The sequence below is a fragment of the Nelusetta ayraudi genome, unplaced genomic scaffold, assembly GCF_046127955.1.
Source record: "Nelusetta ayraudi isolate G7.1 ecotype Tasmania unplaced genomic scaffold, CSIRO-AGI_Nayr_v1 ptg000042l, whole genome shotgun sequence".
In the NCBI taxonomy this organism is placed as follows: Eukaryota; Metazoa; Chordata; class Actinopteri; order Tetraodontiformes; family Monacanthidae; genus Nelusetta; species Nelusetta ayraudi.
The window spans coordinates 19984535-20012017 of record NW_027466092.1 but is presented as its reverse complement, the minus strand read 5'-3'; the positions used below and the strand labels follow the sequence as shown (position 1 = coordinate 20012017).

The window sequence follows — 27483 nt, the reverse complement described above, 5'->3', positions numbered from 1 at the left end:
CCCCTGCTCAAGTGCAAAACACAGCGGGAGCGAAGGGTTGGAGAGCAAGACAGAAACACTGGGGGAGTTAAAGAACCTTTTTATGGCTGTCAGAGAAGATTTAGAGGTGGTGGGTGGATTGATAATAATAATAATAATAAAACAGAAGAAGAAGAAGAAGAAGAGGAAGAAGAAGAAGAAGAAGAAGAAGAAGAAGAAGAAGAAGAAGAAGAAGAAGAAGAAGAAGTCAGGTTTTACTGGGTCAACATGCAGCAACAACAACAGAAAGATGAGTCCTCCTCTCCTCTGCACACTCGCTCAAAGGTTTGATGAGTTGGCGTTTTATTCCCACAATGAACCACCCACCCACCCACCCCCCAAAACAATTAATTTGATTTCCTGACTGTGGCAGTTCTTGGTTGCCACCACGATTAGACGGTCAGCACATCTGCCCGATGAATTAGCCGGAGATTCAAAAAGCGGACGGTGAACGACTGAACATAAAGACGAGGCACCAGAAGGCTCGCAGCTTGAAGCTGACTCCGCACTAAAAACTAATGACGTGAGGCTTTGGACTTGTTGTGCAGCACAACTGTGTTTTTTTTGGCCGCGGCGTCCGTGCAGTGGCTGAAAATACGGGGCTCAACTGTTCAGTAGGTGTTGCATGAGGCAGATGAAGCAAATCCGACTGGTCTGTAGTTTCAGAAATAGTGGAATGAAACTTGTTGAACGCTACATATTTATCTGCAAAAGAAACACTGCAACAGTGCGTTCAGCGTATCAGAATGTGACCGGAGCTAATCAGCAACTCTTGGGGAGAGTAAAGAGGCGGTAAAACAGGGAGCTAATGCTAGCCCGCAAACGACAGCGTGGACGAGGGTGAGTTTCATCAAAACTGGACAAAACTGGGTGTTCATTCACTCGTGTGCTTTGATTGAATTAGGACATCCCTCCAGCTGCTCTAAGAGCACAAACTAATGAGATGGGAGCACCAGCAACGCGGAGTGACCGCACTTCCAGGAAAGTGCCCACGGCCGGGAGGATGGGCCGAGTTCTGGGTGAAGTGCAAGGCGGCGCAGAGGGCAAATTAGCCCCCGTGTTCTCTGCTCTGCTGTTCGCCCTCTGCAGGCAGAGAGAGGGATGCGTGCTGGTGTTTACCAGGGGCCCTCTTGTCCTTGTGGCATGACCTCTAAACCACTAACCACAGATTGTGAGTGTGTGTGTGTGTGTGTGTGTGTGTGTGCTTGTGTGTGTGTGTCTATGTGTGTGTGTGTGTTCTATGTAGGGGGATGGGGAGTCGGGAAAATTCACAGCCTGTGCTGAAGCCAAAAGGCTTTTAACATTGATTCCTTCACCCGCCTGGTGCATACTGTACTGCGGGCTGTCTCCCTCTGTGTGTGTGTGTGTGTGTGTGTGTGTGTGTGCGTGCGTGCGTGCGTGCGTGCGTGGTTTGAAGAATGATGGGTTAATAGGTTTACTTGTCACAGTTATAAAACACTGGAGCCACTCTGACGAAAATGTAACTACAACTCAATGATGGTTTCCTCTGAAACAAACAAAAATATCTAAAGCAAATCAATAATTATTTCATTTGAAAAGGGGGCAGCCTTTAATAAGGTTTTCCCTTAATAGGAGTGTTCAAGTAATAATATTTGTCAGTCAGCTCCCAAGAAATGAGAGTAGTCTACCCTTTGCTTTTTAGCTTGCTTATCCTTTCACAAATGAGCCTGTTGTGATGTCACAATGGGCACTGGCAAGTCTCCCAGGATTACTGTAGCACCTCCAGCCAGACCGTGGCTCCTTCCTTGTTTTGCAGTCCTGTTTTCATCACTTTTAGCAGGATGTTAAAACCAAATATTTTTGCAAATGGCTGTGAACAGATGCCTAAATATGTTTTCTTATTAAATGTCTAAGTTTTGGGAAGATAATTAAATCAATTAAAAGCTTCTCTCCTGACAAATAAAGATGTGAAAGTGGTCGGACATGGAAGCTTTAAAAGAACCAGCTTCACGCCGAGGGAAGCCCATTTAACTTTCGTATTTAAAAAAAAAGATGTAAAAAGACGCAACCGTCGACACATTGGTGGCTTTGTCGCGCTAATCTTCCGAGGAATTCAGTTCTCTCAACGTGACGCAATAACGGCGCTCCATCGACGGCGGCGAGGAATGCCGTGCGGCTGAATGTCGATCCACTCCATCTGCATTCATGGAAAAATATATTTCGATTGCGGGGCAGATTGGAGGTCGGTGACGAGAGAACATTATTGACCTGCATGATCAATCAGTTCCCGGGTTGCCCCGGGTTGCCACGCAGGCGGGACGGCTGGGGGAAGGCTGTTGGTGAGGGGGTGTGTGGAGCGCTGGCTGGCTGGGTGGGGGTTTCAAAAAAGTCAAAAGTCAAAGTCAGATTTCATTTTCTTTACTTTCTTTACTTTCTTTCTCTGGCTCATTTGGCTCATGTCCATTCCGTGTTGGCATGATAAGTCCAGCCCTCTGTCACGCCTCACCAGCTGACCCCCCCCGCCCCCCCGCCCCCAGTGACCCTGTCCTTCCCAGGCTCAGCGTTGACGTTGACAGCCTCCATAAAAATGACCCGCAATGTCAAGCGGTGGCGTCACAAGCAATTTTTTTTTCCCAGCTTGCATCAGCAAAGCAACGACCTTGATAAGGTCACCTGCGTGAGCCGCCATTTTTATTCTATTTTATTTATTTTTCACAGTGCTGTGCTACCTAACAGTGCAGCAATGACGCTTTGAGTTCTACATTCTGTTAACCTGATCAGTAGAATGAGTGAGCTGCTCATGTGGAGAACTCAGCCTCCTGCAGCCTGAATCCTGAATGTTGTTTTTTTTGGCTGCTGGACGGTGAAAGCCACTCTGCCCTCATATAACTCCCCATTTCTCTCTGCAGTTCAATATTTGATGCCGCTCCTAAGTGATATTGTTTGAAGCCTCCGACCGGCACAAAATATCTGGAAATGACGACAGCGGGTAGCGTTCCAGCAAGAAACATGCAGGATTAGAGATCTTTTATTAAACTGGTGGGCATTAGGAATAAAGTAAAAAAAAAAATAAAAATTAAAGTGCAAAATGTTTTTGTTCTCTTCCCGCACATTTATTGTATCTCGACATTGGTAACAGTTTGGTGGGAAAAGCTGATTGTGGGCTTTGAAGGGAGACTAATTTTAGAACGTCTGAGCACAGATTATTGACTGTGAGCCCTGAAAAAAACATAACAAAAAGAGGTCTTCGCTGCGCAATGAACAAATCCATACACTCGGCACAAGTGAAAAGAACTGCACGTGGTTCATCGTTATGGTTAGTAATAGGCAGGCCTTCACAAAGCAGGAGTTAGAGGACCATCCAGATGGGAAATGAAAACAAATTGCTCCGACTGGGCTTCTGTTTGCCCCAGAGAGCCTTAATAAGACAAAGCTAAAACTGAAAGGAGGTCAAAGGAGGAGAGAGAGGTTCAGGGGACAATGTAGGGAGGAAACAATGCAGAAAATGGTTACAGGAGGGTGTTTTTGTAATCCAGGAGGGATACATCCACAGGAGAGAATGAGATATCTGAAGAGTCTATAGGAGGATGGACACTACAGAGTTGACATACAATACAGCAAACGTCTCCAGGCTGTTGGAATGAGAACAGACAGATTTGGGTTCTTTTACTTGGGGAGTTCGGCGGGGGAGAGGGGTGGGGATACAGAAATTAGAGTAACTCACCAGAGTCAGCAAATTCTGAGGGGACAGTAGAGAGAAAAACAGAGACAGGAAGACAGAAAAGGAAAAAGAGATAAATCCAGGTGATATTTCACGGTGACACAGGCCACAATTCAAGCATCAGCAGGGGTTACTCCAAATGGAGAAAAGCTGGAAAAACCTTTTCAACTAAAATAATTTGACATTTTTGGACAAAGTACAAAGTTTGATATCACTTTTTTTATTCAACTGTTTAGCTTAGAGGAACATGAATGAATGTTTAGCTTAGGATAAATAAAGCACAAACTCTTGTTCTAACATCTTGATGATTTAATTTGCTGCTAAGATGCTTATTAGGGAATTTATCAAGGTGTTTTTACAATCAGCACAGTCCTGTTTTGACAAAAGCTGCTTGTCGCTAAACAACGAATGTAGTTTGCCAGTAGGCCATATTTGAGACATACAATAAGCTACCTGTTAACTGCTCCAGGAATTTATTTTAACACCTTCAACACCTAGCATCTGGATAAATCTTATTATACAGTACCTCTGGAAATTCCATATTACTTTAGCATTAAGTGTTGTTTCAGTTTAGCATCAAGTGCTAAGCTAAAAGGAAAGCTTGCCTTGAACCACCAATTTTTAGGTAAATTATGTGAGTGATATCAATCTTTGTAACTAGTTATTATTAAGACAACAATAAAGAATGTCTTCCTCAAAAAATGCCAAACTATTTATTCAAGAGACAAACACAGACGCCCCACACACATCCAAACACTCTCAGACAGGCACCTACAAATGTGAACTGGGTTTTTTTCTATTTACAGTTTTTAAGCCACAATATACATCAAATATTGTGGGAGGAAGGTTCAAAAACAAAGGATGTAAACAGTGTTTAAGCAATGGAAAAACGCAACATAAAGCATGAGTTTCAGCCCTCAACTCCAGAGGAAACCAGTTCTGGGCAGCGGCAGAACAACAACTTCTCTTCAGATCAGGAAGCAAACAGGACTTTTATTTTGAGAGCTAGCCATCAAAAATGTATGGACGGAGTCGTGCCAGCTCCGACTCCGCCCTGCTGAAATCCACTTAGAGCCTGAGAGTGCACAAGGACAAGCAGCCTGCTCCGAGGGAGCGTCTCCATCCACCAACAAAATAGTCCTTCATGAGGAGACAGTCATTAATTGATAATGAACGTGTGACATCATCACTTGGAATAAATGTGTTTTTTGGTGTGTACAATGTAAAATAATTTATTGAAAATGAAAACGGAGAGCGGGACAGAATTTGTTTTTAACCGTTTGCGAGTTTCCACATGAATTTCTACTGTACCCAAGCAAAAGGAAAACAGCAGCGCTTTAAATATTAAAAAGGTATGAATCATCATCTACTGCATCAGACTAGCTGTACATCCACCAGAGCTGCTCCTGAAGAGACAACCATCAGCACAAACCGCTCATACGCACGGCCCTGTTGTCCCCAGTTTGCAGTGACTTACATTCTAATCACTGCGATGTGCTCACGCTCGCTGATGAGACGCAGTGTGATTCAGTGTAAGGAAGAAAAAAAATAAGAGCTATGATGCACGTTAATGGGAACTTTGAGGGTCTGTTAGGTCTGTTGTGGCTTATAAGTCTTCACTGAGCTGACGAACCCCACTTCTGGTTTGGCTTTCAAGGAATGTGCAGTCACTCCGGAGAGCTGATATAATGCAATCAAACTGGACACTGTTTTAGTTGAAGAAAAGGGTCTTGTGGCTCAAGTGATTCTGACATTTGCAAGACTTTTGAAAAGCTAAAGGGTAAGAAAATAAGGAATTCATCCTCATTACAGTTGATTTGTGTGGGTGATGTTCTGCCATTTGCTGAAAAAAAAAGGCGGGAAACATAGCGTCTCCCTCAGCTTATTAGCATAATCACTTGAACATAATTTAGCTTTTCACATTTTAGCAAATAGGTCCAACAAGTTTAATTGAATTTTTTTTTTTAGCTGCATATGAAGCTGACATGCATTTTCTGCTTTGTTATTCATATCTGTAAACAACTGTAAACTTGTAGAGGAATATAGGTTCTATAATTATTAAAAGCTTTGGTACAAACATGAATGAAATTCTTAAAACACAGGAAATAACTAATTTATAACTAAATATGTATGTAGTAGCCTGTAGTTGTCTTTGACCAGCCAAAGCGTTTCCGTGTTTGTATTTTCCGAATTTGCATCCGTAAGAAATTCGAGTTTTAGAAAAGCGGAATTGAACTGGGCTGCTGCAGAGGACATTTCAACACAAGAGACTTCAGAGACGGGGACTCCACCACTGACACTGTTCAGTTAGTTGCCATTACCTTCACTTAACGGGTCCAGTGTGTGAATCATCAGCTGGAAAATGCTGTTCCTCATCAGGCTGTTGTGCAGGGAGGCAGAGCTGCCGCCCCTCTGAAGCCTGGGCCGGGCCTGCGAGAGCAGAGAGCAGGTGTCAGTGAAACATCGGGAACAACCGGTGGCTTTTTCCAAAGAAAGAATAACTAGAGAAAAAATACAAATAATGGATGGGGACATTCATAGCACAATTTTTTAAACTGTAACCGTTTGGTTCCTGCAAGTCCCGCCGCTTTTGCAGGAAACCCCCCGAGTGGAACCTGTGAAGGCAACAGTCAGGCAGGGCTTCGGTTCTGAGTGATCAGCAGCGTTGAGGCCTGGCCAAGGTGACTCCGGCGGCTGGCGTCCAGACCAGAGCTGAGGGGAATTCATGCAGCGACTGCAAGCTGTTAGGGAGCTGAGCCCGCCTGCCTCTCTCCCCTCCCCTTCCGGTCGGCCGAACGTTGGTGATGCGTAGGCACAGATGGCACCAGGTGCTAATTCCCACACCCAAGTATGGGTGTGAAGAGCTATGGGAAGTTTTGTATATGATATGAAGATTCTTGTCTTTTTTTTTCCTACCCAGCATCAACTGGGTGGGATCTCCAGAAAACTTGCTGCTTTCTTTAAACAAAAAAAAAAAAAAAAAAAGTATACAAGCATTATAAAGTCACCGTAGCATGCAGCTTGCTCAGCCGTCCTTGGCATGCCATGAACTTAAAGGTAGCCGTTGCAAAAAAAAAGAAAAAAAAAGATGAGACAGGGGACAGAAGGAGTGTTTCTCAGCGCGGTTGGAGCAGGGCTGAGGATCGGAGATAAACGATGGACGGGTCTGGAGGAGGCCACAGCATGGCAGGGGAGAAACACTGGTCGCGCTGGGCGGTTGAGACGGTGGTGGGGGGCACAGGAAACAGGGACACAACACACACACAGAAGCAGGGCAACAAAGACCGTCAATCGGACAGGACCTACCGACAGCTTGCCGTCATCCTCCGGCGCCCCGGGACTCGCCTTATCATCCAACACAGAGAGAAGAAGAAGTAAAAGTGGGGATAGAGAGAAAGAGAGAGAGAGAGAGAGAAAAGGAGGAGGAAAAAGAAGAAACAAGGACACAGATGTGAAGCACGCTGTACGTGAGCACGTGGACCAGGTGAAAAGACAGTACACGCACACACACACACGTACACACACACGCACACGTACACACACACACACGCACACAGAGAAACCGACGTCAACAGCGAAGGCGACCATGACGTGATGGGACAGGACGCCAGTGGATGGGACGCCGCTTCAACCCCCCACTTGCTGCGCCGGGTCGGCGCCGTCAGTCAGAGGCTGAGCCGCGTCACGGCGTCCACTCTGATCTACTCTCAGACATGTCACTTCCGCTTCCCCCGCGCTCGTGCCGAGAGTCGTGAGGCCGAGGCGGCTGAGAAAGGCGCTGAGCGCGGCACAAAGGCAGGGGGCTTAAGGGGGGAGGTGGGGAGGTCACATGACAAGGTGGAGTGACCTGTTGATGGAGGAACAGTAACTCTGCTAACGCAAGCAATTGTTTAAGTTGGCCCAACTAGTTCTGTTCCTCTTTGCCCCATTGCTTGAAAAATGAGTTATTTTGAAAGTTGAGAACAAGGGGGCCGTCACAGTTTATTGCAGGCTTTGTGTTAATAATAATCAATAAAATATAGTCAATAAAACTCACTCAGTGTGTTTGGCCCAGAGGTGAAGATGCCCTTATATAATGTTGTATTTTAATGTTGTATTTCAAAGTTGTTGTTTTTTTTTTTTTAACATAGTGAAGTCTGTCTTCTTTCTGAAATGTGAACGGACCCAGCCTTCTTGGAGTCCCTCGGAGTGGTACTGGATGATGCTCCGACTGGGGACTCCCTTGTCTGCTAGGGGACGTCAACACACATGTGGGCAACGACAGTGAGACGGCCTCCCTGATCTGAACCCGATCGGTGTTCTGTTGCTGGACAGTGTTCGAGCACAAGAGTGTACACCGGTGCACTTGGCATCAGGATGCCATGGGCTGGAGGTCGATGATCGACTTTGTTGTTGTGTTATACGACCTCCGTCTGTGTGTCTTAGACACTGGGGTGAAGACAGGGGCTGAGCTGTCAACTGATCACTACCTGGTGGTGAGTTGGATCCGCTGTTGGGGGAGGAGACTGGAGAGACTCGGCAGGCCCAAGCGTATCCTGATGGGTCTGTTGGGAACGTCTGGTTGGGCCCTCTGTCAGTGCGGCGGCAGCTCTCAAACCCGGTGGTGGATACCGGAAGCAAGGGATGCTGTCAAGCTGAAGAAGGAGTCCTATCAAGCCATGTTGGCTTGTGGGACACCTGAAGCAGCTGATGGATCCTGGCAGGCCAAGTGTGCTGCCGGTCGGGCGGTAGTGGAGGCAAAAAACACCAGGTCTGGGAAGAGTTTGCGGAGAACTATCAGTCAGCCTCGAAGAAGTTCAGGAGGGGGATGCAGTTCGCCGCCAGCACTGTTTATGGTGCGGGTGCAGAGCTGTTGTCTTCGACTGGGAATGTTGTTCGGTGGTGGAAGGAATACTTCAAGGATCTCCTTAATCCTGCCGTCATGTCTTGCTGAAGTCACCGAGGTGGTCAGAAAGCTCCTCAGTGGTACCTCAAGTCTCTGGATGTGCAGGAACTGTCGTGGCTGACACGTCTCTGTAACATCACTTGGCAGTTGGGGCAGTGCCTCTGGACTGGCAGACCAGGGTGGAGGTTTCTCTTTTCAAGAAGGGGGACCGGAGGGTGTGTTCTAATTATAGGATCACACTCCTCTGCCTCATTGGTAAAGTCTACTCCAGGGTGCTGGAGAGGAGGACACGGCCGATAGTTGAACCTCTGATTCAGGAGGAACAGTGCAGGTTCAGTCCGGGTCGTGGAACACTGGAGCTCCAGGAGTATGAGGTCCGGGGCCCTCTGTTAAGGGCCGCTTGGTCCCTGTATGATGGGAGTAGGAGTTTGGTTTGCATTGCCGGCAGTAAGTCAGACTTGTTCCCAGTGCGTGTTGGACTACGGCAGGGCTGCCCTTTGTCACTGGTTCTGTTCTAGGGGCAGCCAGAGGCCGGAGGGGGTCCAGTTTTGGAACCACATGATTGTGTCTCTGCTTTTTGCAGATGATGTGGTCATGTTGGCTTCATCGAGCCAGGACCGCCAATGTGCGCTGAGGCTGTTTGCAGCCGAGTGTGAAGAGGCTGGGATGAAAATCAGCGCCTCCAAGTCCGAGGCCATGGTTCTCAAATGGAAAAAGGTGGCTTGCCCTCTCCGGGTCGGTGGAGAGACCCTGCCTCAGGTGGAGGAGTTCAAGTATCTCGGGGTCTCACAAGTGAGGGACAGATGGAGCACGAGATCAACAGGCAGATTTGTGCGGCGTCTGCAACGATACAGTCACTGTACCAATCTGTCGTGGTGAAGAAGGAGCTAAGCCAAAAGGCGAAGATCTTGATTTACCGGTTGATCTACGTTCCCACCCTCACCTATGGTCACGAGCTTTGGGTAATGACTGAAAGTACGAGATCGTGGATACAAGCGGCCGAAATGAGTTTCCTATCAGAAAGAACGACAGGATTTTTTTTTTTTTAACCCTGGTCAGAACGTGGGTGGCTGAGTGTTTCCCCACAGACAGTGCTGTCTGTGGGCCCAGACGCCCAGCAGCCTTCACCGCAGGAGCCCCGAGTTGCACTTTGGCAGAGGTTCAGATGCTTTCTTCCTCAAAACCCTCTGGACTTTGTCCACTTTCAAAGTTGGGCAGCAGGTATTCCAGGACAGAGTGGCCTTTGTTCTCGGCTGAAACAAACTCTGGGAAGCTTCTGTTGACTCGTCCAGCTCTCACAAGTGTTTTCCTGACCAAACCTTGTGCCTCAAGAAGAGAAAAGTTTTTAGGCTGTTTTTTTTCCCCCGCGTCTCACTGCCAGTTTCGGCGTGGTGACTTTGCGAGTGGGCACGTGCCAGTTTCTTGCCAGAGTCTCTGTTGTTGCCAATCACTCGGCTCTCTGTGAGTGTTCTCAGCAGGCCTGCTTGGCTGCGTCGTCACGCCGTGTCTATTTTGGAAACAAAAGCTTTTTTTTTCCTCGCCAACTGAACTGCGCTCACCTTGTCTTCAAAACCCTGTGTGTGCGCGCGCGCGTGTGTGTGTGTGTGTGTGTGTGTGTGTGTGTGTGTGTGTGTGTGTGTGTGTGTGTGTGTCGCTTAAGGCCCGCTGCTTTCTAAAAAAAAAAAAAAAAAATTAAAACGCACACAACAGCGACACACAGCTTTTTGTCCAAATCTTCATATATCACGGCTGTTTGGCAGCGGACTCAAAATTATGAAGTTGTGGTGAAATTGGTTTGTTTGTGTGTGTATGTGGGTCAGTCACACAAAAAAAAACGATGCCTATCTAGTTTTTGATCTTGTTTAGTGTTTCCAACACAGAGGCTCGTCGCTCATTTGCACACTTGATGACGTGTTTCGACATCAAAGCGTCAACTTCCGCATCGCCACACGTTAAACCTGAGCTTTAATTTTCATTTCAGTGGCTGAAAGTGCGGCAAGTGTGCCATTAAATCCACAAGACACTCACAGCAAGTAGGAGAAAGTTTGACTTTTGAAGAGGTTCGTATTTTCAGGGGGTGAAAAATAAATTCCGCTCCGTTTCCGTTTCACAGCGAATCCTCCACTTGCCTACAGAATAATTGCATCAACCAGAGCTGAGATTAAACCGAGAATAAAAAATGAGCAGAAGCTGAGCTAATCCTTAGATTTTCCACAGCGCTCTTCAACTCCAACCTAATTTTTCTTTTTTTGCCTACATATCTTGGGGGTAATTCCCACGCTCCACAGCTACAGTTGTTCCATTCTGTTTCCGATCGGCCTCTTAAACGGTGAGTCAGGAGGGCGAAGAGTGAACAGGTGAATGTGCCAGATAGAGATTACGAGTCGGCTCACTCATTAAGCCTGCGTTAAATATTATGACTAATAATCATGCGGGGAGATTAGCATGTTCTCTGGAGTTGTGTGCTCCCTAATACCGCCGGCGGTTCTGCCTTCCTGGGGGCTCTTACGTAATGTCACATCAGGATCGTTCTTGGAAGCGGATCAGCTGAGGGGGAAGATAAATTTCCTCTCAGCGGCCTTATGCGTGTGAGTGCTACGTTACAGGGAATTATCGATGAAGAGTGTGACATCACACAAAAAGCACTTCCGCCTGCCGCCGCCAAAATTGCCCACAGCAAAGAGCAGAAAGAGGAGAGGGGGAGTGGCAGTGGGAGTTGGCTTTGCATCCCGACTTTCCAACATCAGCAGCGGGATTATTGGTCTTTTCATGCGTAATGTGAGCTGGTTTATTTCCGGATGAATTTCATTTGCATTTCCTTTATCTACGTTGACGAAAAAATTACACAAGAGCACAGCTCCTTTGTGTCAACACTTTGCTTCGAGTAAATTCATCAGAGCTGACACCCGTCAAAACTGAGATATATCCAGAACGTACGATAGATCTCCATAAAAGCAGTTGGAATCATGATCCACTGAATGCAGAGGCTTTTCTGTATCTTCTGTATCACCTCAGCATGTGAGTCACTACATTGCATGAGGTGCACATGTGTAAAACAATAAAATAAATAAAGAATCACTAATCTTAACTCGGGCATCACATTACGACCATCAAGATCTCTGATTATACACACCCAGTAATAATAACAGCTGAACAACATTCCAGTGAGTAACCAGGGCCATGGTTGTTTACCTGACGTCACAAAGATAACAAATGTACTTTATTGTTTATATCATGTGTCTGAAATCAAGAGAGTGACGTCAATATTTCTGCAGCAGTAATGTCGCAGTGCACGGTTTGCGACATTTTCATCCTTAACCCTCTCATATCACGATGACATGTGCAACCAGAGCTATTAGATGACAATTTTCTACACCCGAACAAATCAGCTGGAATTTCAATGAGACTTACAAGAACTTTAATGATTCATGAATCATAATGGCTGTAGTTACACGTGGATGGATTCTTTGTCAGGAATTCCAGAAAGCGGATAACACGAGGCTTCTGCAGGGCAGCGTCATACCATGTACCGATACTGTAAGAGAAAACATAAAGCGCTACAGGCGTTTGCCACCACGTGCCTTTGGAGTCGGCAGGCTGTCCGTCAGAGCGTGACAGGATGCCCTTCGAGATTTGCCCGTCTTGATTTATCGTGTTTAAGCTAAACTGACGAGCAGCCAGACTAAGCAACATCCCTCCCTCTCTTTCGCCCGGAGACGATAATGATGATCTTGGAGCAAGAAAAAAAAAAAGAAATACAAGGGAAGGGGAGGGGGGTGCACAACAAGGCGAGGAGCCACCCACTGGCTAATTAGTAAACCCCTTCATTTTTCTAACAAGCAGAACTAATTACAGGATCTGCCACAACGTTGATTTCCCCCAAGGCAAGGCTCACCAGAATCACGCCAGAAAGCGCTTCCCCAACAACCAATCAAACGTGGGCCTCTGGGAGACAAATGGGAGAACAAGGAAACTGCTGTGTCACTCTTTTTTGCAAGAATGTGATCCTGCAAATCAGAGTTTGATCAGGACAAATGGTATCCCTTTTTAGTTCGCCCTCAGACAGAATGCTGAAGTCAGAAGTGGAACTAATTTTGATCTGCAGATTTTGGAATAAATGGAATATTAAAAAGGTTCTTTTGTTTTGGTCTAAATGGATTTAGTTTGTCTTTTAATGAACATCCACACAATATATGTAATTAGTGGCTAGTGTTTAAAGAGTATAATTAATGAATTAATTAATTGCTTCTTTGGCTGCTAGTTCTGGCAATTCCTTTTCAGTTCAAAATTCCCTTTTTAATTTGCTACCATACACTCGCTCAAATCATATCCCATGAATGCATATTTTGGTTATTTTTAGCCTTTAAAAAAACACTTAGAAAACAGTATGGCTTGTTTTCTATGAAAATCCTTAGAACATTTTTTTGCCAAAAAGACCACAAATCATGAGGGCGTTTTGTCTTGGAGGAAGTGGACAATGCTCTAGGGGCTTTGGGCAGGACAAGTCAGATCGTTTGGGGTTAAACGCTGATTGAGCCATCTCAGGTCACCTTGGCGGGGATGGGGTGTGAAGGACGTCGTGGTGGCAACCCTCCTCAAGAAGGAGCAGAGGACAAGAGGCCTGTTCAACACATTCAGACAGCCCTCTTAGCTTTCTCTAATTAACTCATTCGAGACTCTCTGATTGCAATCACCTCCGATTTTAAGAGTGTGCTCGCCCCAAAATCCCCTGAAATGATGATTCCCAGTGGTTACCTGCATCAGGTCCCGCTCTGCGGCTCGGGAGACTTTGCAGCCGTGGATTTGACAGATAACCAGCTGACGTTCATCAGGCTGCGTTCCCATGTTGGCAGTCTCATGCGTTCACCAGATGTAGATAAGGATCTCAGTGCCCTTCACTTGATGCTTTTACAGTGGAGCTACATTAGCTAATTTGACCCCGAGACCAGTTTTTAAAAATAGCCCATGATCGATACGCCTTTCAGCTTCTTGCAAGCTCTCAACCTTCAGGCTCGTCTTGGAATGAAAACACACACAAAAAAAAAAAAATCAAACAACAATCTCCTGTGTTTCATGTTTTCTACAGTTTTGAACGTGCTTGTGCCTTGAAAGCACTTAGCAGCGTGGTTGCAAAATCTTCTGAAAGAGTTATCAGGAAAATAAAATTCCCAGCAGCAAAACCTTGATGGCACGCAGTCAGGGCAGCCTTAGAAAGTTAAATTAGCACGCGGTTCAAATAGAGGACAAAAGGGATAAAGAAAAAAAAGGGGCTGCCAACGAAGACAGAGCTTTTCAAACTAGGCCACATCAGACCGTGGTCTCATTAGGAAGACGCTGGTGAAAGAGACAAGTGACTCTGCCAGTTTTCCTGATGCTACATTAAGGGACATCTCTTTTAGCAAACTTTAGTCCAGACTCTCTATTCCTGCAGAAAATTAGGACATCAGGAATTTAATCTTAAACCTGTGCCATATTTTCTTTTACAGAATTTTGCTCTACATTTGTTTCCTTCAAATTTAATTTACAAGTTTTCCCTAAGAACAACATATTTCTTTTGACTGCTCCACTTTCAAAAAGTATTGGCTAAAATACGGAGTTCTGGAAATCAGCCCTATGTGCTGTCATGATGGATGCTGATACCTCCCTGAGTTTTGTGACCAGTCAGCCAGTTGTTGGTTCCACTCATGTCCAAATGCCAAAGATTTGTAAAATTGGACATAAATGCAAATGAGTATGCCTTACCACAAAGCCACAGCTCTACATTATGTGCACAAACAGACTTCATCTTCAAGTGGGACCAGTCGCCTCACAGTGGAAATCAAAAATAATACACTGCAGTGTCTCTATCTATTTTTAAAGCGAGAGTGCACGAGTTCATGCCTTCCTACGAAGGCAGTGAAGAAAAAGAGAAAAAAAAAGAGGGGAACTAACGGCACAACAATTAGTTGACGTGGACACAAAAAGCAGCCTGCGATGTCAATGAGAACGTCACTTCACTCCATAGTGACCAGTGAATGGTCATAAATTCAGAACTGTACAGAAACAGCTATGAGGAATGTCTGTTCACATAATGACTACAGCGAGGAGTGGGGAGAGACAAGGATGTAGCCTCTACCTGAGCAAGAAGCCACCAATCACTGTGTCTCCTGTTCATTCAGAACAATTGCCTGATCTATAGCAACTGCTTTGGCAGCCCTAAAACACAAAATAAAAACCTCCAGAAACTAATTACAAGCATCTCAGCAGGGGACAAGGTAGAACAAAAAACCTCTAAACCTCTACCTGAGTCTTAACCATCTGAGGCCCGAACTATACCAACATTGATGTTATTCTAAACTGATACATTTGTAACCTCTGTTCACGCCAGAAAAACATTTTTCGGTCCATGCGCGAACCCAATAAGAACACATTTGTATGGACTGACAACAAGGTTGAGTTGATGCTTAATGTCACATTGCAATACAAAGATATGACAACCCAAGAGAGAGTGGTCATACAAAATATTCAGACACTCTGGGAGGGTTTCAATACACTATCCCACCAGAAGAAAGGCTAGGCTAGGCTAATTGTTATGGTTTCTCTCTACAATCACTACTTCATTAAAACATATATGATGAAAAAAACCCTCAATATTTTCCCCATATGTGACGCGGGAAGAATACTTATGTATTATCTGGAGTCTTCCAACTATTTCATTCTGACTGAGCATTCTCCCATCAACGTAACCTTGGGCCTACATGAACACAAATACACAGCCAACACACCAAGGCCACTCCTTCTACTTTGCTTCATAAAGGATACAAATGATGGCAGTCGACAACTCAATATAATTTCCAGGTCAAGGGAAAGTGTTGTTGAAGTTGAGACACAAAAATAAATTCTTACGACAGGAAACGGAGATAGAAAGACCTTGCATGTACTAGTCACTAATATGCATGTGCTAATAATAGTTACGGCTGCCACTGCCACATTGTGTATTAATTCTTGCTGTTGCATTTGACCAGAGCTGTGACATGAAAGAATTACAGGGAAAGCACAGGTGAACCACTGGCACAGTCAAATGGTTATTTCTCTTCTGACCTTGAACAGAGTGCAAGCAGGCCTTTATTTTTCTGATTGCTGATTTTCCAGGCAATTAAATAGCACTTGCCAACTGTTCCAGATGAAATGTTGCTACTATCAGGCTATCACCTGCAAAATCTTAAGAGGTACAACAACACAGGATACGCCAGCGTCAGCCCGTCCAAACCACCCACACGAAAACACAATATCACTGGAAAATGAGCTTGATATCATCATTTTTTTGTTTGTTTGTTTATTCCAGCACAACAAAATCCTGTCAAAAAGAAGCAGATGGGCTTCATCATTTAGTAAGAGTTCAGCAGTTCACGTCTGGATTTCGCTGATAAAATTAGGTGGACATCAGACAAAACGGGAGATAATCTGCCTCACACGTCACACAACTAAGACACCCACTGACAAAGTTCATGCAGTGGTTATCAAGCAAGCAGAGACGGGGCATGAATAAAATACAAGAAAAAAATAATAGATGAGACACATTTTCTTGGCCTTGTGTGTGCATGAAGGTGCAGAAAATCACAGAAGCCAGACACAGACGGGGAAAGAAAGAAATCGTTTTTCTCCCTGCCGCAGAACTGATCTTTGAAGCGCATCATGATGGAAGATCTAGCCTCCTTGACGCTATTTATAGCTTGGTAATACATCAGAGGTCGCACCTTCCGTCTCAGCAGAACCAACATCTGCCTCAGTACACGCTGACGGCAGCAGGCGTCCAATATCGTGGTTGGATGCAGAACCTGAGTCGATATCTCAGCTCTTTTCCTGAGCCAGCGCCTGCTGATGTCTTACTGTCACTGATCAACCACTTGCATTGCTTTCTCTCTGACTCCAATCTGGGTTTAAAGTTATAAAACCGCCCATAATCACAAGCAGATTATCTATCCACACACTGTTGACTGTTTTGAGAAAACGGTGTGTGACGATGGGAACGAGCAGAAAAATGACAGGGAAGGGGTTTGTCGAGAAGAGGGAAACGGTGGTTGCACTTCCAGCGGAAGACCCTACAGATGTTATCATAACGGCCATGAGCAGTCTGAAAGGATTGGCTAAATCACATAACCAATGAAAATGAGGTTAGAGGGCAATTTATTGTAGCATATGAAGAGACAGCTACCTTTTAAAAATTCAAACCAGCGTTAGCAGATCTACTGTGTGTTCCATTGCCTCCGTTTGCTTCCGTTGCCTTTTGTAGAATTGAAAATAACAAAAACAGCATATATGATAGTTTGAGCCATTCATTAGATGAATAAATCAATGAATTTCGTAAACACAGGATATGGACACTGTGAATACATTCTATGTTTACACACACCATCTCACATTCCTCTTTGCTGTCAATCACGGCCAGCTGTATCGTGTGCTGATCTAACACGTTGGTCTGCAAGAGATGTTTTTTTCTGTTATATTGTGTAATGGTGAAGACTGCAGGCACAGACTATGATAACGCACTATTGTCGCAGATAGTCCAGAGCCACGTCAGAATGCAAATGGGGTGCGTCCATAATTTCCCTAAAAAACAAACAAACAAACAAACAAAAAAAACTTATTTCAATGTTTCCCATCTGGCTACACTGATTATAACCATCATTGACAACAAGCCCCTCCTCCCACATCCAACCAACAATCAGTCCCTGTCCAATGTCTCTCCGTCCATCCTAGTCTTCAGTGTTGAGTTTCTAACTCTCCAACAAGTTGCCCATAACATTCATCTCAGTGTTTCTGGTCTGGCTCTGCAGAAGCACGCATCTAATGAACACCGGAGAACGCATTGTCTGCATGCGGATGGTTACAGAGCAGAGATATATGCATGTATCAAATTGGGAGTACAGACGCTAGCATCGGCGCGTTTTGCTCCCCAGTATGTTTGGTTGTGCAAATAAAGAAGAAAGGGAATGGCTGAAGACGAGGAACCTGCCCTTTGCACAGCCTTCCAATCTGGTAGCATTCCTGATCCACCATGCTTGTGGACAGAGGCCACAAGCTTTTATCGTGACCTTGAACTGTGGCTTTGGGGTCAGTGTAATAAGGATTCTGTGGCGTTCAGATGTTGTTATGGGGAAAAAAAACACTCCTTCCTCCCAGGCCTCAATCAGAGGCTGCTGCTGCTGACACAGAGCTCACAGGCAGCTAAAGAAGCTTAGCTGGAAGAGTACGTGCAACAATTAAGATACCAGCGCAACGACAGCATCTTTGACCTGCAGGGTTGACTGTGATGATACTGCACAAACTGAGAGAGGTGGCACACCAATAACAGAGGCACGGTGCAAACTGCATTCAGAAAAGCCTTCAACAGTGCATTCCAAGTTATTTCTGTTGTTGTCTTATTGCTGTAGTCTGAACTTCATAGGTTACAATGCTAGCAATGGTATCATGCAGATTATGTTGTTTTTTTGGGTGGAGGTGCCTTCTCTGCTGTTAATCTGAAATTGCTCATAATATCATATATAATATAATATATATCGTTAGCAATGTTCGATCATGAAGGCATGAACAACATCCAACTTTGAAGCTTTTCGACATCGTGACTATGACTGATATAGTTCCACAAAATTAATTAGCCAAAATCCGTTTAATGAACGCCCTGGACTGTTTTTTGTCAGGAAAAGCTGTGTTGGGTTGCAAGGGTGTTTTTTTTTTAAAGTAGACGTCAGGGGTCATAACAACACTTCCAACATGGAACACTTCACTTCGAAGTCCTTCCCATGGTGACTTCAGCACGCTGTTTAGGTGACATATTTACCAGCTACATCATTGTACTAACAACTATTTTTTTCCTTTTTTAAGTGCATCTGTGAAAAGAAGAAGCATACGGAACCTGCCAGCAGGTACACAGCAGGCAGAAAGAGAGCTATGATGCGGAACTGGTAAAGAAAACAGCTAAAAAGAACAACTTAACTTCTGCTGTTCTTCGCAGACATGATCTCACAAACTCTGATTCGTCATCTTGCAACTGACTGGAGCTGAAAGCTTTTCTGCAACCAGTGATTAATGTTCCCCATATGGGACATGTTTAACAACTGGTACTTCACACTGTCTATCCCATTCCATTTAGCTATAGCACTGAATCAGTCTCAGGCCTCAGTTTTGTGGTACATTCATGGTTGTGTTAAGTGGATTGAGAGATTATTGTAGCATACATTTGATGGCGCTCAATCACTAGAAAACAATGGCTTTAAATAGCATCCGTGCTGAGATCTGAAGGTTCTGTTCCTGTTGTACTGATAATGTTACAGCTCACCCCCGGGCGTCAAAAAGAAAATAGCGAGAGAAAACACCTCAGATGTGTCTGATGATCGATAAGCAAAGCCAGATCTCGCCATTTAATGCTTTGCCCGCAAGCTGAGACGTTACTTCAAAAAAAAAGAAAAAAAAAAGAGGGAAAATCAGGGCGCTATTTTTATATCACCTGAGGCAAGATGAGCAACGCTACACAAAGAGAAAGTTTTCACGCCAATAAAAACCGAGAATGCAGTCGCAGCAGTTATATAATGAGATGAGAGGCAGCGGTCACAGAAAGTCCAAAAATTGAGCCGTGACTCAATGCAGAACCTCACGCTGCCACTGTCAGAACCGAAAATTAGAAGGGCTTCTCAGTCTAAAGAGCACAGACCGCCAGCAACCCAAGCAGCCCAGGCTCGCTTTCAGAGTAGCACAAACCAGACCCACCAATATCATAATGCATGGAATACATTATGGAGGGGCTATTTCAATCAGGGCCTGAGTCTAAGAGCGTCAAAGACGTCCTAGTATCAATTTGATGGACTCGCACACCAGACGGAACAACCGTTGAAATACTGGAATGATCTTATTCTTTTATTTATTTATGTCACATGTCCATCAGTAGACACGGTGGCGCAGTGGTTGGAGGTGCCGCCTCATAGCAAGAAGGTTGTGGGTTTGATTCCGGGCCTGGGACCTTTCTGTGTGGAGTTTGCATGTTCTCCCTGTGTCTGCGTGGGTTCTCTCCGGGTTCTCCGGCTTCCTCCCACACTCCAAAAACATGCATGTGAGGTCAATTGAACATTCTAAATTGTCCGTAGGTGTGCATGTGAGTGTGAATGGTTGTTTGTTTCTATGTGGCCCTGCGATGAACTGGCGACTTGTCCAGGGTGTCACCCTGCCTTCGCCCTATGACAGCTGGGATAGGCTCCAGCAGACCCCCGTGACCCTGATCTCAGGAAGAAGTGGGTATGGAAGATGAATGAATGTCCATCAGTAGACAGTAGAAAACACTTGGAAAGAAAAAAAACAGACAGAAACTCAAGGCCTGCTTTAGGTGTGAAGGGCTCATCCTGTGGTGAGCCACAGTGCCCCATGGCATTTAACTAACCTCGGTCCAAAGCCAGCCAGGGCTCGAGAAAAGCCTTCTGAAGCCTGCTGCACGTTGCTCTTCTTCTAATGAGCAAATGTTGTCCACTTCTGATCAAACTGCCCACACCACAGAATCCACACTGCAGCTGCCATTGTTAACAAGCCAGCTGTACCCTCCTGTTTTCATCCCAGGTAAACCCCTGGCTGGAGCTCTGCCTCTTTCTCCGAACCCATTGGTTCAGTTAAGATTGGAGCTTCCAAAAATGTACCCAAACACAAGCCCGATTGGTCACTGGCAGCAGAAAAATAAGATGACTATTCATCAGATAAATATATTATCTATTTTAGAATTTTATGTGATTATATCTTTTCAAAATTGAAAAGCCATGTGCTTGAAAGGCTCTGAATGCAGTTGGACTAAATCAGCACTGCGAATTTAAAATCAAATATGAATCATATGAATCAACTTTAAAATACAGCAAAATGCAGAAATACAGCAATATGCAGAGTGACAACTGCATGGAAAACACAACATAACAGGGTATTTTGTGCAGCACTAAGTTTACTTTTAAATATTGCTATAAATGAATAAATGTTAAATTTGAATGTAAATGTTGCTATAAAATCAGCGCTAACAGCTCTAAAACAACAGTACACTGGAGATGGAATTAAGTGCGTCTGGCTCGCAGGTGGCACACTTATTGATGTCAACAGTACGGTCAACATATTAGAATCTCCAGCTGAGAGAACAAACTGCTGGGACGTTTCAGCGTTTCACAGGAACGGCCTCACCCAACCCATTTCATCCCTCATTATTCATAGGCGTGAGTGCACGCGCATATACACACACATGAACACACACACTGCAGCTAAACCGCCAATTATAACTCAAGACCTGTGTCTTAAAATACACAAGTCCCCAAAGTTTTACAACTCCACTGGGGGTGGGCTACAATTATGTTTAGATGATTATGTTCTAATAATATTTGTGACTTGCCTGCGACATTAACCCCCCAAAGGAAAAAAAAAAGGTTAAATCACATGATGGAATGGAATGAAAGGAGTAAGGGAGAGAGCGAGAGCTGAACCTGCGGCGAGCATCACAGGGGACGAGACAGGACGGTGAGGTTGATCGACTCATCTGTCTCACACCCCTCCCTTCCCTTCCCTCCACTCCACTACCGCCTCCCTCCATCAAAAGTTCTTCCCTTTCTCTCCCTCTCTCTTTTCCACACACACACACACACAGTTCTGCCTGACCAAAGTACCCAGAATCCATTGCAGCTCAAGGTCACCTGAGTTTCCTCTGGCACTCTGTTTCTCCCTCCTCTCGGCAACATCATGAGCGGAGACAGCACCGCAAAAATGAAAAATAAAGGAAGCAAAACAACCCAGTCTGAAAAATGAAGACACGCTTTTATTATTTTGAGCTTGGCTATTTAGTGTAATAAAATGGCCTTGGTATTGAACCCCCACCCCTTCTGACCCAACCACCCACCTGGCATTGTGTGACCTGCAGTTTAAATACCCTTTATGTGTGCTTAGGATAAATCCAGATTTAATTAAAAGCTTTACAATGAAACTTGCCTCCAAATTTAATTTCCATTTCATGTCACAAAAGAAAAGCTAAATCCATGTGGATAATCTCTACAACGCTATCAAATTGCACCGCCGTGTCTTTTGCCCTCCAGTGTCATTGAGGGATGTGATGCGAAGAAGATTTCCTCACGTTTCTTAAAGCAAGGATATACCGTGTGTATATGTGCGCGCCCGTGCGTGTGTGTGTGTGAGTAAAGTATATTTCTAAGTAAAATACATGCTTCTGCTTATGAAAAATAATAACTTGGGAACCTTCCACCATGAAGCTATTTAACCTGTTTATTTTAACTCGCTGTCACGTGCTGGCTGGACTCTCCGCGGTCGGGGTTGGAGGCAACTCGGAAGATTCAGAGGGGATTTGTTTGTCAGGCGGGGACACAATTTGTCAGAGCTTAACCCAGAATTACACATTTGTCTGTGTTTGTCTTAATCCCACAGTGGACTGGTGGAGGGCACTATCGCCTAATCTAAATCAACGCACACACGGTCAGCTGAGGTTCTCCAAAAATGATATACGTCAAACATTTCAAGCTGCAGTCAGAGTGATTTAGAGTTTCTGTGTTTTACAATCTAGAGTCATCTGCATATGTGGGAGAGGGCGGGGGCGTCTCTGCGCGACAGGGGAGAATTGTGAGGTTAGAGGGGAAAGCAGAGGATCAAACAGAGGAAGTCCACTCACCTTTGGCTGCACCTCCACCTCCACCACTTGGTTCTTGTGCATGCAGTCCTTGGCGAAGTTCTCCACCTTGCTGTTGAACTTCATGAAGACCACATAGGCGGCGTAGCCCGATATCAGCGTCACGCTCTCCCACACTGTGATGATGTTGTCCAGGAAGAAGACAATGAGCAGGATCAGGTCCATGATGTAAAAGGAGACGTCACGGAAGAGCGGCCACCACGTCAGGTTGAGGATTTCCTTGGAGAAGATGGCGCACATGCCGATGACAAAGAGAATGTTGAAGACCGCCGAGCCCACGATGGTGCCGATGCCCACGTTGCTGTGCGAGATGAAGACACCGATGATGGAGGTGAAGAGCTCGGGGGCCGAGCCGCCGGCAGCCATGAAGGTGGCGCCGGCCACGTCGTCCGAGATGGACAGTTTCTCAGTGATGACCGTCAGCGCCGGCACAAAGAACTCATCGCACACAATGGCCAGGGCGATGAACATGTAGATCATGCCAAACATGTGGAGCACCACGGCCCCTTGCTGCCTCTCCTTCAGCGTGAAGAGGTCCTGCGGGTACTCGCCCTGGCTGTGGTTGCTATCTGCTGTGGATTTCATGGCTATTGGCATGTCGGCTGACACGTTGGGGTCCGTCTCAGTTTGGGTGAAGAGCAGAGTCCTGTGGGGGGCAAACTGCTGGAGGTCTGGCTCACCGAGGGCCCCTGAGTTCCACTTCAAGGCACCGAGGGAGACGGCGCTCAGGGCCACCAGACCCACGGCCAAGCCCAAGATCCGAACTGGCCGCAGCTTCCGCCTCAAAAAGTGGACATTTCGCCGTTTGCAGGGGGGCCCAGGGGTGGGGCCTTGCTGCAGCTGCTCCACGCAGGGCTGATGGGATCCCATGTTTGTGTGTGCAGCTCAAACTCTCAGGAGGACGAGGAGGGGAGAGAGTCGATCAAAAGGTTTTACCGGCTGTGGTGAGGCATCGTCTTCAGGATGTCTTTGAGTTTTCGTCTTTCAGATGAGTTGATGAGATTGCCGGAGTTTTCCAGGGTCGGGTTTGCCAAATGATGTCTTCATATTAGCCTCTGCAGAGGAGGTGCAAGAGGAATGAATATGATCAGAATATTGACAGAGCAGAGCAAGAGATGGAAAATATAAGTCTGCTGTATCAGATTTCAGAAGAGGATAACAGAAACCCTACCCCTAACCCTAAAAGAAATGACAAAAATAATACAATAAAACCGAAAATCAGCGTATGTTGTTTGCAGGGAAGGTGCCAAAAAGCAGGACCTGCAGGCAATGAAAAATACATTTCAGAAACACCGCCAGAAGCTCAAACGACGGGGAGGGTTAATACGTGTAGCATTTGTTTGATACTCTTTATTCAGCCTCGCCACAAAGATCACGTGATCGTTCACGTTCAGCGATTCAAATTCTCAGGTTAATCCGACGACGCAGACTGAAAACTCTCACGGCTGGATAATTCCGCGGCTTTAACTCTTTCACTACCCGAGCGTGTCAACAACGCGGCTGACTGAACCTGTCACAGGACTGCGGAGGAGGGCCATTGTTTGGCCGCATTCGGAAAAATGAGGGGGGAAAGCTGCTGCTGCTGCTGCTGCTGCTGCTGCTCAGGTGAGCGCCTCCTGTACTGTGTGACGGCTGCTGCTGCTGCTGCTGCTGCTAACTACTCCCTGACGGAGGACAGCTGCAGCAGCACCAGCAGCACCGTCACACAGCAAACAGCCATGGGAAAAACAAAAAAACACCTCAGCATCCTTCACTATCATTTAGTTTTGGTGCTGCACACGGCGTCGTACCTTACCTTAGTCAGAGGAAAGAAGAGGCAGCCCGCACGGCGCGGCGCGGCACGGCACGGCACGGCACGGGGGGCAGGTTTAAATGACTGGAAATCCTCGCCGCAAGATCCTGCCGCTGTCAGCAAACAACGTGAGCGCAGCACGCCGCCAGAGGAGGAGCTCCGAGGAGAAGACTGCGCTCACCTCTCCGCCTCTTCAGAGCAGCTGCAGCGGCGGCGGTGGCAGTGGCAGCATCGCCTCTCGCGTCCGACAGAGACAACGACGGGGTTAACAACAAAACAAAAAACAAAAAACAAAAGACAAAACAAAATGTACGTATGTACTGTACAAATAAAGGAAGGAGCGTGTGAGTGGGAAAGTCCCCTCCAGTGCAAGCAGGACACTGGACCACGGAGCGAGAAAACCCGTCCGGTTTATTTAGCAGAGGCAGGTGAGCGGCGGCAGACGGCTGCTCTTCCCGCCCGTCAGCTTCACGCGGCGGAGGAGGGAGGGCTTACTGCGTCGGGATGGAGGAGGAGTTGCCGTGGTTACGCAGCAGCGCAGGCAACGTTTCCACTCGTGTGTTTCATCCCCCACCACCCTCCCGCACCGCCCTGTCTCTTTTGTGTGATGACGCCCCCCACCCGCCGCCACCACCTTCCAGCCCTCCAAACACGAGCGCGCGAGGCTACGCCTAAGGTCATTTCAAGGTTATGCGCAACGCAAAGAGAATGCGGAAACAGGCGGCGGCTCGCGGAGCATCACTTATGGATGATTGGACTAAATCAGCAGGACCTGCTTCAAAAATGAAGTTGCAATAATATAACATTTGAACAGTGTAAGAATAATTTATTGTATCCCTATACGGTGAAATGAAATTGCATGTGTACTTATTTATACCCAATATATAATATCTATTGTAAATCATCTGCATACTATTTGTATTTAGTATATTTTTGCACGTTAATAGATAGAACAAAAACATCGAATTATGTCAGGGTATAGTGTTGGAGGCGTGGCACCACTGAGTTTTGCTCCAACCAAACAACATACAAGTAAAGGTCCTTGTAGAGACAGACCCGTTGCTATTTTCCCTAAATATGCTCGGTCATGGTCGGCATGAATCTAAATCAACAGTGAGGAAGTAGATGTCTAGCCCAAACAAATTTAAATATTGCAACTTTTGAGCGCTTTGGGGTAGGTACATCATTACTTCCTGTTTTGACACGAAGTAGGAAGTTTCCCACTCTCATAGGACGAATGAAAGTCTCTATCTTTTGATAGAATTTGAGGAAGAGCGTCGACAAAATATTACGACTGAATTCTAAACTGAAAGTCAAAGTTCAACATTTATCTTTTCAATTGAGGTTAAGACTTGAAGCTAATCAGCTCCTGCCTTTAGCATCATGCTAACAAGACAAACATAATGTGACATGTCTAATCTCTTTTGTTTCACGCTATCTGAACCCAGTGACAGTGCGCCCATGGGATGTCTGTCACCCCACGTCATGCCTACCACCGGCCCTTTTGCATTTCCCCACAAGTGGAATGACACACAACCTCTGCGAAGGATGATATGGTGCGTGTGTGTGCATGTGTGTGTGCGTGCGTACATGCACGCAACCTTGTGGCAGAAAAAGCACCAGAGCTGAATAATGAATCATGATTCTGTGACCTCATCGATTGCCATCCCAGCCAACCCCCCACCAAATGAAGCCCCCTAATGTTACCAAACAGGAAGTACAAAGGACAGTAGACCTTCCGGTGCATTATCAATAATAAATGGTTTCTGTCTACTATCAGATGTTGGTTTCACATCGATTATTTGGTCTAATACTGCATCATTATATCTATTTTTGAAAGGTTCCTTACAGCAACTTGGTCTTTGGATAATGAAAGCTTGATACAACCCTCACACATTTCCTAGATGCAACAAAAACATAAAGCTGTAGTTTAATTCAGAAGTGACACTACCCAACAAGTTTACTGGTGTTTGCTTGATTGGAAGGGGCTTACCCAAATGCCAAACAACACACAACAAGGAATGAAAAGTAAAATATTTTTCGCTTAATTCAAGAAAAATCAGTTGTTGATTTTCTTTTAAACAAAATACATCATAAAATACAACCACTTTCCCAATGCAGCATTACATTTCTCTATTTCTCTCCAATAGCATCTCATACTGAAACTTGCTAGTTCTTGCTGGTTAGAAGAAACTCTACAATCTAATATTTATGTGAGCTGTTTAATGTTTCTTTCTAACAATCATATTATTCAGGATATATTTAGCATTTATCTGTTATTTTTTTATTTCATTTTATATCTACTTATTATTATTGCTGCTGGCATTGAAAATAAACACTTTAATTTAAGTCCATCAAACAAAAATCCTTTTGGGGGAAAACACTGTACAGTTTGAACAAAGCAACACATTTCGGCTCTGTCACTATGATTGACAATCAAATGAAATCCCATTTTAGTGGTCAGCTGTTTTCCAACAATACCCCACACCCCAACACCTATATACACACACACATGCGTCACCCCCTACCCATTCCGGCCTCCCCGCCACCCGACTGCAACAATCCATCGACATCTGACTGACTGCCTTTTCCAGCCTAAAAGTGATGACTGGTCGGTCGCAGGTCATGTGGGTTTGTGGACGCGGTTGACTCGGTGGGGGCGCAGTGATGTATGAGAGATGTGGCAGTTGTTTTGATTTGTCTGAAATGTGTGCCGCCGACAAACACAACAGAAGTTTCCACAGCAGCCCTGCCACCCCGCCAGCAGCCAGTCCACCCGGTAGCTAAATCCCAGCCTTTGTGTCCCAGATAGTCGTATGGATTTGTCAGCACTAGGGTGGGGGAGCAGTACTGGAAGGGCTGATAGACAAGCAAGTTTTTCAACCTGGTGAAGGACTGAAGCAACAGTGAATCGGTGCCAAGAAGTCATTTTACAAATTAGAAAAACATTAGACAGGTGAGGAAAGAGGTGAAAGTGGAGGGTCCCACCATCACCTCTCCGCAGGAGGCATTACCCCAGATTAGATTTAAAAGCCTGACAAAGACAAAGGGACATACTGTAGATGGACCACTTCTAAAAGCTCACAAACATGATTTTTAAAAACAACAACAACAAAATGATTCCCAAGGGGCCCCTGCCTGTAAAATGTCAATACTGTGTCCTGAAGGGCAGCTGGTCGGTCACCAATTCATTCCAAGCACAAGGAATAAAAGAGAAAGTGAACACACAACAGCCTGTGAATCTGGCTTTTGTTTATAAAGGAAAAACAGTGGTGGAAAAAACTTTTTGGACACCTTATGCTTTTGTGATGGACTGTATTGCGCTAAGAATCAGACTTAGGTCTCCAAGTGCAGTTTATTTCAGTGTAGTTGCATTTCCACATTTCAGAAGGTTATCAAAAACATTGGATTGATGGCAG

At 45.5% G+C, this 27483-nt stretch overlaps 1 protein-coding gene across 10 annotated transcripts in view; it reads right to left on the bottom strand.

Moving 5' to 3' along the window:
- LOC142894177 (sodium/potassium/calcium exchanger 2-like) overlaps nucleotides 1–24636 on the bottom strand; it is a 37900-nt gene extending 13264 nt beyond the window's left edge. For 2 of the 10 annotated variants that reach the window (XM_076035384.1, XM_076035377.1), the window contains exons 1-5: nucleotides 24068–24636; nucleotides 22255–23327; nucleotides 7007–7045; nucleotides 6022–6130; nucleotides 3704–3718 (exon numbers count right to left, since the gene is read on the bottom strand). In XM_076035384.1, coding sequence (XP_075891499.1) covers nucleotides 3704–3718; nucleotides 6022–6130; nucleotides 7007–7045; nucleotides 22255–23142 — 1051 coding nt within the window. In that variant the 5' untranslated portion in view covers nucleotides 23143–23327; nucleotides 24068–24636. Of the gene's footprint in view, nucleotides 1–3703; nucleotides 3719–6021; nucleotides 6131–7006; nucleotides 7056–22254; nucleotides 23328–24067 lie in introns of all 10 variants that reach the window. The other 8 variants (XM_076035376.1, XM_076035379.1, XM_076035374.1 and 5 more) reach the window with 7 other exon arrangements.
- Nucleotides 24637–27483: the final 2847 nt, after the last annotated feature.